The 14435-nt window shown below is 37.5% G+C and overlaps 1 protein-coding gene across 1 annotated transcript in view; it reads left to right on the top strand.

Annotated features, from left to right (window-relative positions):
• Positions 1-14435, top strand: part of LOC122808711 (CD209 antigen-like protein C) — a 464731-nt gene that overhangs the window by 141382 nt on the left and 308914 nt on the right. The window contains exon 3 of the mRNA XM_044079699.1: positions 12095-12220. Within this exon, the coding sequence (XP_043935634.1) occupies positions 12095-12220 (126 nt within the window). The remainder of the gene's footprint in view (positions 1-12094; positions 12221-14435) is intronic.

The raw sequence follows: 14435 nt of genomic DNA, 5'->3' as shown, positions 1-14435 counted from the left end.
ACTGGTTTAGAGATGGACCTGGAGCCCACTATTCTTACCGTGTGTGTTCTGTCTGTAAGCCAGTTGGCAACCCATCTCATGATGTAGAGGTTTATGTTCAGGCTGGTGAGTTTTTCTATAATTCCCGAGTGGGGAATGGTGTCAAACACCTTGACGAGGTTAAGGTAGGCTGTGTGAACCACCTTCCCCTCATCTATGGCCTTGGTGACTGTCTCGAAGAAGTCAACCAGGTTTAGTAGGCATGATCTGCCTTTAACAAAGTTGAACTGGGTCGGGTCAAGTGATTGGAGGTTCCCAATGTCTTTGTTAATGACTCCCATGATGATGCGCTCCATAGCCTTGCAGACCAGGCTAGTCAGGCTTATGGGGTGATAGTTACCAGGGTCAATTGTGGCCCCTCCTTTGTGGAGTGGAATAACCATTGCTGTGCACCATTCTATGGGCACATAGACTGTGGAGAGGTTGAGGTTGAACAGTGTGTTTAGGTGGGGGGTTAGTTCGTTCTGTAGTTCGTGCAATACACAGCCTGGGACACCATCCGTCCCCATTGACACTGTGCTTTTGGCTTTTGAAAGGGCTGTTTTCACCTGTGCATCTGTGATTTCCGGGACACTACACTTTTCCGGTACTGTTGTGGGCCCTTTTGGGGGTGAGAGGGGGGTGAAGTTTGCACTGAATCTATCTGCCAGGATGTTGGCAATATCAGTAGGTTTAGTATATTTTGTGCTACTTTGCACTAGCTCAGAGCATAGCCACAAGTTGCCACTTAGATTCTTGACATAGCTAAAGAAGGCTTTGTGGTTATCTTTTGAATCCTTGACTATTTTTCTTTCAAAGTTAGCCTTGGATGATTTTATGAGGGACCTTAGTTTCTTACTGATACTGATCAGGGATGTTTTTCCTTCTTGGGATTTGCTTTTTTTCTAAACTAGTTTCCTCCTTCTGTTGTACAGCCTGTTTATGGCAGGAGTCAACCAGACTGGTTTCCTTCTCTTAGAGGAGTGAGTCTTGGTTTTGCTAGGGATGGCACAATCCATGCATCCTTGTAGGTGCACATAGGGTGCATTTGTAAAGGTTCCTGCATCTTGGATACTGTTATCCTTTAGCATGGGGGCTGTGAAACTTACCACCTCTGCCTTAAGTAAGGTGAAGTTTGCTATAGAAAAGTTTTTCACTGTGGTTTCCTTGGTTGGGGGTGGTGGTGTGGTGTGGACATCCAGAGTGATTAGTTTATGGTTTGATCTAACCAGTGACGTATTGGCTTCCTGTGCGGAACACCTGTCACCCATGTTAACGATAGGGTAATTGAAATCACCCAGTATCAGGGTGTTCGGTAGGACCTTCATGTTTTCCAGTGTCTCCAGAAAGGTGGACTGGTGATCCTGGGTCATGGAGGGTGATCTGTAGCAGGCCACAATTTGCATTGAAGATTTGTCTGATGTTAGCTGCACATGGATGATTTCAGAGGTATCATGCTGCGCCACTAACCTGGAGGTGTAGGTATCCTTGATGAATATGGATACACCCCCTCCTTTTGTGTTTCGGTCCATGTTCTGTGGCTGAAATGTGTGGTATGAGTTGTAGCCCGGTAGTGCTGGGGTGCTCTGTGGAGCCTTGAACCAGGTTTCAGTTACTGCACAGATGTTGACATTCTCCATACTGAGGAGTGCTTCTAGTGCATGCATTTTGAGATTTATACTCCTGGCGTTGAGTAGCATTACTGTCATTTTTTTATTTGTGCTGTTTACGGATGTGGGTTTGACTTTTGAGCCTTGCCTAAAAAAGGTGCTATGGGGGCAGCAAGAGCCTTGGCAAGTATTCAAAAGCATAGAGGTGACAGGTGCAAGCCATCTCTTGCGAAGCAACGAGGCTTGTTGAGCATGTTGTCCCAGGCTGACAGACACTGGATCCCCTTTGAATGACACCAGAAGCTTAGCCAATTGTTGAAATTGATCATTTTTTCTTTATACTGTGATATCATTCTTGGTGTGGGCAGGATGTTACTACGGGTCAGGGTCATACCCACTTGGGCTACATGATCAGAGAGCTCTTCCATGTCTCTTTTCATGTAGTCCAGGGAGGTACATCTCAGGTCATTCACACCAACATGAACAATGACAGAGTCATATTTGTACTTGTTCTGGAGTGACCTGAGTGCTTGTATTATGTGGCGGATTCTGGTTCCCGACAGGCAGCTAACAGTAACTTTTCCTTGTCCAGCCTAATGAGTGGGATGTCAGTGTGTCTGACTATAGAGTCACCTATTACTAGTGTGTTAGGTATGTTATTTCACCTTAAGGGCTGTGATTGTGCGGCACACTGATTTTGTGTTTTATGTGTTGTCTGCTTTGTGACGTGAGGTACAGGTTTTTTGGGTGTCTACTTTGGAGGTCTCTGATGCTTTTGCAGGTTTTTATTTAGAGCCTCCAAGTATGATTTTGTGTATTTATGTGTATTTTTTTCCAGTGCTGGTTTAGTATGTCTATGTGAGGCTGGAGGTGTGGTGCATGACTGCCTGTTCCAGTCTTTGGTGGAGAGAGCTTAGCCTCCAATTTAGCTATATAATTGCATCTCTCGCATATGTTAATGTTTTGTGGTAGGAGGAGAGGGTTGTCTGTGTACATGAGGCAGTTGTAACATTGCCTCAGGATATCCAGGTTCACCAGCTTGACTGGAGAGTATACCGGAAATTGCCCTTTGGTCATGCCTGAATAGTAGGGTGAGCTGCTTAGTCGCTTGGTTGGTGAGGGGTGAATAATGAGTCTTGCCCTGCTGGGCAATCAAGTGTATGGGTATATTTAGTGCTTGCTTTTAGGTCTCAGCAAGTGCTGGACTGCAGGATGCTTTTTAAGTACTTAGGTTGAGAGTTAGACTATTTTCAAGGGAAAAACTGAAGATGAGACTTGGTGGAGCCGGGAATAATTTAGCCCTAGCTAACCAGAGCTGCCCGGATGTGCAAAACTGTGCAAACATGGTTTTTACAGAACGGAAATGAAAGAGATAGAAATTAGCCCAAAATGGTCTATAAACTACTAACTCCTGGGCTGGAACCACTCCTCCAGGGACAGATGGCTGCTCAAAGCTCCTCTCTCACAGGTGAACAGAGAAACCTCCTTCTATCCAAGTAAGGTATGGGAAACTCAGAAACTTGTAACACAGCCCTGAATCCAACACTAGCCTGAAAACTGGACTATACTAGCTTAGAAAGGTGGGAAACAAGGACATTTTTTTAAAGATAAGGCTAAAACAGTAAAAAATACACTTAAAACAGCTTTAAACGACTACAAACAGTAAAAAAAATACACTTAAAACAGCTTTAGATGACTACAAGCAATCAGAAAAGGCTTTTAAACAAATTACCCAATTAACCAGTAAAAAAATCTCAAAACAGAGCCCTGTTCCTGTAGTCTTCAGTCAGAATCTAACTGCACACTCCTGACACTGGGGTGCATGCAAACCTTCTCCAAAAAAGAAGGCCTGGATTAGTGCTAAAGTTATACAAACAAAGCTAGATTCAGCAGATCTGAATCTAGTTTATGCAACAACAAACAAGGCACACCAATTTCAGTAAGAAACAGTTCAAATATGCAGGCACTATAAGCCTCTAACCAGAAATTCCCAGCTCAGAAGGGCAGAGTCCAGCCTCTCCTCCCACAAGAGTGCAGACCACAAACATTCTTAATGTAAAATGACTGGCCTGAAGCCCAAGCACTTAAACCAGAACTAATACACTTTAAGAATAACGGACACTGAGCCTTCAATCAGCAGTTCCCAACTTAGAAGGATGTAAGCTACCTGTCCTGCCACAACAGTGCAGACCACAAACCTTCTTAATGTAAAACAACTGGTCTGAAGCCCAAGTGCTTAAACCAAAAGGCTTAGAATGATAGCCACACTTTAATCAGGTTACTACCAAGCAGTAATAAATACAACTGAATACTTTTAAGAAGGCCTGGATTAGTGCTAAAGTTATACAAAGAAAGCTAGCTTCAGCAGGCCTGGATCTAGTCTATGCTACAGCAAACAAGGTGCACCAATTTCAGTACGAAACAGTTCAAATATACAAGCACTATAAGCCTTTAACCAGAAATTCCCAGCTCAGAAGGGCAGAGTCCAGCCTCTCCTCTCACAAGAGAGCAGGCCACAAACCTTCTTAATGTAAAATAACTGGCCTGAAGCCCAAGTGCGTAAACCAGAACTAGTACACTTTTAGAATAACAGACACTGAGCCCTCACTCAGCAGTTCCCAACTTAGAAGGATGTAAGCTACCTGTCCTGCCACAACAGTGCAGACCACAAACCTTCTTAATGTAAAAAAACTGGTCTGAAGCCTAATTGCTTAAACCAAAAGGCTTAGAATGATAGTTACACCAAGCAGTAATAAATACAATTGAGTAATTTTAAGATGACGCAAAAGCAAAATAAAGTAATAAAGTAGGAAGAAACACAAATACAGTGAAAGCAGATGAATACAACTAGCTGAAGATTTAACAAAATCTTCCTACCACTGAAATTTAGCAGCAGTTATCATTTACATAAGGCACAGAGTCAATATATTTCAGACATGTGCTCTCAGTTAAAACTGTCTAATGCATAATCCAGAAGGCAAGGTTTAACTGGTATTCAGCATTGGCACTCTGAACTTAAAGTATCCCCAGATTCTAAAGTTCTTGTTTCATTTAAATTTCAAAATGTTAGTATCCTTTTTAGATAGCCAAATAATCACAAAGGATGGAAAGTTCATCTATGGCAATAGCCTTTGACAGGAAATTGCAGGCTTAAAAGAAACACAGAGTTCTGTATTGTGTGTGGATGAAATTAGTTCTGAAGTTTGAATACACCTTATGAAAAGACCTGCAGATGTTTATGCTCTTTCATATATTTTATGCATTTTACATGCTACAAATATTATGCAAACAACAGTTACAATCTTTGTACAGCCTTGATTTCTTTTTGAAAATAATTACATTTAACTCAGCTTAGTGCTGCTTATCTGCATTCCACATTTTTAAAGTATTTTTTTTTTAAATATAGCTACAATGTTTGCACAGCCTGTCTTAATGTACTCATAAATTATATAAAAAACGCCAAGGTGTGCCTTAGGTAGATAAGCGCTCCAGACACCAGAAATGCAATAAATGTCAACCAAAAACGATGTATGAAGTCAGGAGCACAGCAGATCTGACACCAAGACCATAAGACCACTAGTTGTATACGAAGACCTTTAATCCACATAAAACGTGAAATGCTGCAGCTGATGCACTCACAAAATGAGCTTCTTCAGATCAAATGCTGCTACCCATAGTGCCATTATATACACACATTAATTAAAATCAATTACCTCAATTTACACAATTGATTAAACAATAAGGTAACATCTCTTTGAAACTTCATAAAACTTCTTAACAATATATAAAAAACATATATTTATACATATGTGTATATGCACTCATCATAAGTGTGAATATCTAAAAAGTATAAAATATATATATAAAAAATATATATATATAAAAATATATATAAATATATATATATATATATATATAAAACCATACATTTATATAAGAGTACATATATATATGTATGTAAATATGTAAACATAAGACTATGTATATACAGAAAATATAAAAAGCAGCCATATCCAAGGTTTAATACAGTAGCAGACACTGATAATATAGGAATGGTAGTGTGATGTATGGGTTAGTGATACTATTAGTGTTTTGTGTTGATGTTCCTTCTTTTCTTGAGGGCTGGTTTTATGGAGGCTCTTTCATTCAAGCCAGATCCTTTGTCCGCCCTCAACCTCGTGATCCATTTACTCTCCTGTCCTCTGTGTGATTTCTAATATCACCACCTCTAATATTTTTAATTTGTTCCAACACTCTAAACAGGAAAGTATGTTCACTACCTAGTTCTACCACATGTTTGCTAATGCATTCTTAATATTCCCTTTCCTCATGTGATATGTGTGTTAGAGATTCTATCCTTGAACTGTCGGTTCGTGCACACCTGACATACTGCCAGGTATACAATGTTTATACTCAGGCATGTTGCCTCCACCTCAGTCCTAAATAATATACCAGAGTCAGGATGTATAAATACCGATCCATTATCAATATATACACACTGATTGCATCGACCACATGCTTTAGGTGTAACAATTTTCAATATCTCTCATCCTTTTGAATAACATAAAAGTCTTCTCAAGTTCAGTTTATTCCTGTATAAAAACTCGGTTCATTCCTACTAATTGTTTAATCCCATCATCTGTGCATAATACTGACCAATGCTTACTAAATACATCTTTAAGGTTTTATTATCATTGGTGTATGGTAATGAGATCTTAACCACATTATTCGTTGTTCGTTGATCTTCATTCCTTACTAATCTGGGACCATAGTAGGGTGCTGCTCTATTTGTCCTTAATTCATGCATATCACTAAGTTGTCTATCAATTTCATCACCATTGTAACCTCTTTCCATTAATCTATTTTTCAAATCTTGTATGCCTACCTCAAAACCTATATCGGTGGCATTAAGCCTGGAGACACGATACCTTTGCCCTCTTATGATGTTGTTAAATATATGATTAGGATGCATGCTGTGCCTACATAATAAAGTATTATGATGGCATGGTTTCCTATATACTCCAGTATTCTCAATAAACAGATCTAAAAGTCTATTCTCTCAGTTGAGTGACACATAGTGAATGTTAAATAACTAGTCAGGCCATTAATCATCATATGGAAATGCTTCAATGACTCGATATCACCCCTCCATAACATAAACACATAAATGCCACATGTTGTATGTACTCATCAGTTCTAAATAGTACTGTATTCTCCCATTGAGCTAGGAACATATTTGCATAGCTATTTGCAACACCAGCTTGCTGTTTAAATATTAGCTCATTAAACATAAAAATATTATTCTCCAATACAATATTCAGAAGATTAGTCAATAGGTCTATATGCCTTGGTGTAAGTGTGCTATTCTCCAATAGATATTCTTTAATAAATATAATACCCAAATCATTAGGTAACACGGTGAACAATGACTGTATGTCAAACGTAACCAAGATCAATCCCTCACTATTAATACCAGTATTCATACAGTCATATAGTTCAAGTAAAAACTGCCTTGAGTCCCTGAGTATAGTCGAACTACTATTCAATACAGGTCATAGATGTCTTTCAATATACACCGATATGTGTTCTGTGATCCAACTCTGTCCTGAAACCACTGGTCTCATGGGTGGCTCATTCATACTCTTGTGTACCTTCGGAAAGCCTTGTATTATAGGAATTAAAGGGTTCAAGACTGTAAGGTACTCAAATAAATCTTTGTCAATAATTCTAGCATTAAACAAATCAAACAAATAATTCCCTACCTCCAATATGATATTTCTCACCATGGCTATGGTAATTTCTAAATAAAACTTATCACTCAGCAGCCTCAGCATCGCTGATTCATAAAACAACGTATCTAAAACTACCACCTGTCCCCCTTTATCTGCCGGTCTAATTGTTACTGCCTTATTCATTTGCAGATCTTGTAGGGCTCTCTTTCCTTCCTACTGAGATTATCTTTGTACCTGACATTAGGTTTCCGCTTGAAATATTCGTGTAGCTCATCTTCAGTCAGTTTCAGATAAGCTTCAACTAATGGATGATGTATAGGTACATAATTGCTCAATCTCTTAAAGCCTAGTGTGGTTACATTTCCTTCCCCAGTGTCATTAGTATTACTTTGAAACATCAATTTAAGCATAAGATTCCTACAAAACATTCTCGTATCCACTACTATGTCGGCTAAGTTACCACGACCACTAGGGATGAAACTCAGTCCTTTCTTCAATAAATCTATCTCAGATTGTGTTAAAACATAGCTAGATATATTACAAATCAACGAGCCATGACTGTGTGTATTTGTATTCTCTATACTCAAATCTAATACTTCATTCATATTTATTGTCCCAGCTTGTTCCTCCACATTTTCTTTATTGTGTGCTGTGGATGGAATTCCTCTGATGCTTTCCTTTTGTCTCCCTCTTAGGCTTAGGGATCCTCTTCTGATACCTCTGTCTTTCCTCACAGGTAGAGGAAAAGGAATCTCCCCATGTCCTGATTCTGGCATATCCTTTTGTCTAATAACTTTAGGTCTAACTACTCTATCATCATGGCTCAGTGATTTACTCATAACCTCAACCTGAGGGTACAGATTCATGTGTGTAACATCATTATTTATAACCTCATTATCTATAGCTTCATTCACTATTGCATCCATATTGTCTGATGTATCATTGTCTGTATGTATAATATTAATGACATCATCTGTGTCTACAGACACAACCTCTGATCTAGCTGTTACACTATCCACAGCACACAATAAAGAAAATGTGGAGGAACAAGCTGGGACAATAAATATGAATGAAGTATTAGATTTGAGTATAGAGAATACAAATACACACAGTCATGGCTCGTTGATTTGTAATATATCTAGCTATGTTTTAACACAATCTGAGATAGATTTATTGAAGAAAGGACTGAGTTTCATCCCTAGTGGTAATGTTTTGTAGGAATCTTATGCTTAAATTGATGTTTCAAAGTAATACTAATGACACTGGGGAAGGAAATGTAACCACACTAGGCTTTAAGAGATTGAGCAATTATGTACCTATACATCATCCATTAGTTGAAGCTTATCTGAAACTGACTGAAGATGAGCTACAAGATAATCTCAGTAGGAAGGAAAAATGAATAAGGCAGTAACAATTAGACCGGCAGATAAAGGGGGAGGGTGGTAGTTTTAGATTTTATTTAGAAATTACCATAGCCATGGTGAGAAATATCATATTGGAGGGTAGGAATTTTTGTTTTGATTTTTTTAAATGCTTATTTTTATTGAATTTTTTTTTTGAGTACCTTGAAGTCTTGAACCCTTTAATATTCCTATACAAGGCTTGGTACACAAGAGTATGAATGAGCCACCCATGAGACCAGTGGTTTCAGGACAGAGTTGGATCACAGAACACATATCGGGTGTATATTGAAAGACATCTTTTTACTTGAACTATATGACTGTATGAATAAATGATTTGGGTATTATATTTATTAAAGAATATCTATTGGAGAATAGCACACTTACAATTCAAGGCATACTTATTGACTAATCTTCTGAATATTGTATTGGAGAATAATGTTTTATGTTTAATGAGCTAATATTTAAACAGCAAGCTGGTGTTGCCATGGGAGTGCGCAAATAAAAAATAAATATGTATGTTTCCTAGCTCATGAGAAGAATACAGTATTTAGAAGAACTGATACACACACACACATGGCATTTTTATATTTTATTGTTGTGTGTGATGTTTATGTTATGGATGCCACCGATATAGGTTTGAGGTAGGCATACAAAGATTTGAAAAAGATTAATGGAAAGAGGTTACAATGGTGATGAAATTGATAGACAACCCAGATTAGTAAGGAATGAAGATCAACCGAACAAATCTAATGTGGTGGATTAAACAATTAGTAGGGAATGAACCGAGGTTTTTATACAGGAATAAACTGAACTGAGAAGACTTTATGTTATTCAAGGATGAGAGACAGACGGAATTGGGTTACACTAAAACATGTGGTCGATGCAATCAGTGTTATATATTGATAATGGTAAACATTGTATACCTGGCAGTATGTCAGGTGTGTGCAATGCTTATTATGGCAAAACGACTACCACAGTTAGGATAGAAGAATACGAAACACACATATCATGAGGAAAGGGAATAATTAAGAATTTATTAGAACATGGTGGTAGAACTAGGTAGTGAACATACTTTCCTGTTTAGAGTGTTGGAACAAATTAAATCCAATATTAGAGGTGGTATATTAGAAAATCACACAGAGGACAGGGAGAATGGATGATCACGAGGAGGAGGGCGCGGACAAGGGAAGGAACATCAACACAAAACACTAATAGTATCACTAACCCATACATCACACTACCATTCCTATATTATCAGTGTTCTGCTCCGACTGTATTAAACTATATAAATGTATGGTTTTATATATATATATATATATATATTTATATATATTTTTATATATATATATTTTATATATATATTTTATACTTTTAGATATTCACACTTATGATGAGTGCATATACACATATGTATAAATATATGTTTTATATATTGTTAACTAGTGGTCTTATGGTCTTGGTGTCAGATCTGCTGTGCTCTGACTTTCATAAATTATATACATTAATGGTACTTTGTGTAATTAGTATGCAATTTATTGTGCCGAAACTTGCTCTGTCCTGAGTAGCTCATCCACTAAATTAAGTGATTTACATACTGTAAGTGGGGAGGGTTGTGAGGTCATCTCACCTACCTATTAAAGTAAGTGCTTATTTCTGTAGCATGGGTTCATATAGGTATACCATTATTACAACAGGGTACTTTTCCTTAACATATGCATTATAATACAGGTCCAGGTGTTAGTCTCTGTTGATATGGCACCTTCTTTTGGTTGATATATCTGTACTTTTCTCCACTGCACTCATTATGTGTTCTTTTATATTTTTTATCTTCAATTTCATACCCCCTTATCCACTGTCTTCCACATTCGTCACTGTGCCATCACCTCCCTTTGTAGTGTTTTATATGTTATATGTTTGTTTGTTTGTTTCTGTGGCACCTCCTCAACCTCATGTCATTTCCTTACAACTATCCACAAGTTATATTCTCTGCATGCATACATGAATATATATATATATATATATATATATATATATATATATATATATATATATATATGTGTGTGTGTGTGTGTGTGTGTGTGTCTGTGTGTATGTGTATAAATACATTTGTATATATTTATATATGTCTATATAAATATACAGATAAAGATTAGATAAATCTATTGTATTGCATCAATGTTTCCAAATGTCAATGTCTTTAATCTCAACATGTTAACATCAATAACACATCACAAACACCATTCTGTCCATGCTCCAAGGATTAACCTTGGAGCAAACAAATTAAGAAACATTGTTTTTGTGGGGGAACCCCCCCCCTGCACACTGTATATCCCCTGCTGATTATATATACAACTCCAAGTTTAGACACTCCACAAGTAAAGGGCATATTCCCTTATCCCAGAGTTATCCCTTTCAAACACCTGCTGACCATCTGTTCTTTTGACAAAAATGTGTCAATAAAACAGATATCAATATTAACACATTTCAGTAATTCCTTCTCCTCCCATGTATGATTATTAAAAATAGATCACAGCACCTGTCTCATGACCTTTTAGGGCTGGCACAAACGTTCTTTCTCTTGCCGTTACTGTGCGTGTAAACTCACACTGAGGATCATTGGGACTCCTGCTTGACATATGAGCACTGCTGCTTCTCTTACTTCCGTGGGGCTGCACCATATGCTCCTATATGGTCTTCCTGCGGTCCTTGCTGCAGCCATATCTATGATTTGTAATGAGCTGCTGATTGCGCTGGCTTGCTTGGCTATCATTTACTGCTGATGAGTATTGGGGTTCAGGGGTCATCATGCACACACAGTGTACACCATTAGCCTGGTCGCCATCTGGCCCACAATGTTTCTGAATCCCAGAGTATGTTTTAATTAATTGTAATGAAAAGGTAATTACAAAGGTATCACAAAATCTTGCTTCTAATAGCATAAATGCTCTCAGGTATTATTTTCATGGGTTCCTTCTATGTGCACATTATTATATAATTTATACATTTAAATTATTAGAAAATATAAAATGACATGGTCACAGCAGGTGGAATGCTCAGGGCTCCCTGAATAATATTGATGGGGCCTATAGCGTTCCACCACAGCAAAGTTTTGAATACCAATCTTAAGAACAATCATATCTCTCTCACATCCCCTAAAGCATGTTGTTGATTAATGTCACAGTTGAAGAAATTTGATCCATTTCACATTTGATTAAAAGTGTTGAACAGATTAAACCTAATGTTCATTATGTTGCATTGCTGAATGTATCTTCCATCTAAAATGTGCAAACATATTTGTTTTCTTTCCTTTTCTTCCACAACAATCAAATAGACTCAAGGGCATCTCAACGACTTGTTCATGAGGTTTTGAAGAACAGCAATCTGACAAAGGAACAAAACCAGATGAAGAAGACTTTGTCTCTGCTGAAAAATGCCCGATGCATGACAACAGGCAGTGGTGAGCCAATATCAACATTTATTCTTTTGAGGAAAGCATACCTAGTTTCCATTAATTCAGAAGTCAAGCTGCTAATAAATAAATTAGACTTGTGTGACTGAAAGGACACCTTATATCCTCTACTGGCTCCAAAAGTCCGAAAGCATATTGAAGTGCAGATTCATGATTAATTTGTTTTGCTTATTGAAACATTTTCTTTGCCAAAAACTGTTTAATGATATGAAACATTTAGTAAAGCAAAACTTTGTTTTGAAAAGAGATATGTAATGTTACCTTCCATGTAGAAGAATACTGCTAATCAGCTAAGCTCTGTCAGTATTCTAATGTTGCTCAGACCTAATTATGTATCTAATTGTTACCTCACACAAAGATGCGATTGAGCATGTATTCTAGGCAAAAACTCCGATCAGTAAGGATAACATTGCCTGACAAAATGCCAGGAGCCCTATTGCTTTCTCACCTCTTCTAATTTTATAATGGACTAACTTTAATGTGGAATTTATACATTTTTCATGCATTTTGTCTGCAAACAGTTCACATCTTTACTTTGAGCTTCATGTCTCCGCACCTGAAAGCAATATCAAAACATTTTATACTGAATGTCTCAGTTTTTCAGTATTTGGTTTTAAAATTGTCAGAAGTACAGTTTTAAAATAAAAAAAAATGCTTCCCCTCTCTAAAATTAACTTAAGAAATATGTCATTAATACAATTAGTATGTTAATAAAACAAATATCATAGCTCAATCACTATCCTTAACTATGCAACAAAATAATTATTCTAAAATAATTTTATATATGACCATAACCTTTATATGAAATCTAAAGTGAGAGAGCATGTCACTAATTATCATAGTCTTCCTTCCTTCTCTGTCAGATAGTTATTGGTCAACACTAACCAAACCTGTATGACCTCACTAATAAATCATTACCCTAACCCCACCCCTGCCTCTAACTCCAACCCTAAACCTTACTTTAGAAAAATGTTTTCCATTATATTACCAATATACAAGACACTCAGACACACACCACATACAACACACATGCACAACACTACATTTATCCACTTACCTACTTCTTACTCTAACTATAATCCATAAACACACACACACACACACACACACACACACACACACACACACACACACACACACACACACACACACACACACACTCCCACCCCCTAATGCTGAAACATATGGTTTATCCAAAAGTCTCATCATTAAAATCACAAAATCCCCATTTGTCTTACCACATGCATTCAGACTTCCTTCTTTCAATGCTTGATGATGCAAACTCTCAATGAAATTCCCAAGCATTTCACTCTGTCAATGAACTGCAGATCTGATAGTATGAATGACACTTAGTGGCAGTTATTATCCTATGATTTGGCAAAGTGATGCAAATAATATCATTGTACATTTAATGTGTTGTAAATAATATGGCTGCCACAGTTTTGCACACAAAGTATTTTGTAACTGTGTTTCCTTTCAGACAGGCAGGCATACTTTTTGTATTAGAAAGGTTCTCACCGGGAAACATGTTAATAAGCAAGTGTCCTTTTGTGTGGTGTATAAAAAGGAGGACTATAACCTGGTGATTAGAAACATTGGTGTGTCTATGTGGGGTGATTTTGTGCCTGTAACAGAGGTTCTGGTGAGTATACTACAGAAAAGAAGAGATAGCATGGAAGAACCTAAAGTAGCATGGAGATTTTCTGCTTAGTATTCAGACAGACGAAAGCTGTGCAAAGATATCTTGGGACTGCAGTAAAACTGATTTGAGAAATTGTAAAAGTTGTGTTTTTTACATGAGCCCAAATTTTCCTACCAAAAGAATCCATATGTGCACCTTTTGCTGCCTAAAGTCTCAAAGGGTGAACAAATGTTCCCCAGATAGGGAGAACTAACACAACAGTCCTGTTGTTTGGGATGTGAGTTTTGTGTACCTCTCTTATTTGCTTTTGTGCCAAGATAATAAATGTGAAGCAGCTGTTTCAGAGTATTGTTATTGCAGCCAATGTGATGGGAGTTATTGCCAAGTTCATGGGTTTGCCAAAGACAATTCTAGCTATTAAGTAACTATCCAGGGAGAAAGACCTCATAATACCTCATCTTTTTTAATGGTATTTCCATCAAGAGGAATGTGACCGGAGTGACTGGGCAGAGTCCCCTTAGCCAAGTTAATTGTAGAGACCTTAAAGGACTTCATGGACAT

Source organism: Protopterus annectens, chromosome 8.part0 (genome assembly GCF_019279795.1).
Source record: "Protopterus annectens isolate FY-2018-M chromosome 8.part0, PAN1.0, whole genome shotgun sequence".
In the NCBI taxonomy this organism is placed as follows: Eukaryota; Metazoa; Chordata; order Ceratodontiformes; family Protopteridae; genus Protopterus; species Protopterus annectens.
This window is presented reverse-complemented; position numbering and strand designations above follow the sequence as displayed.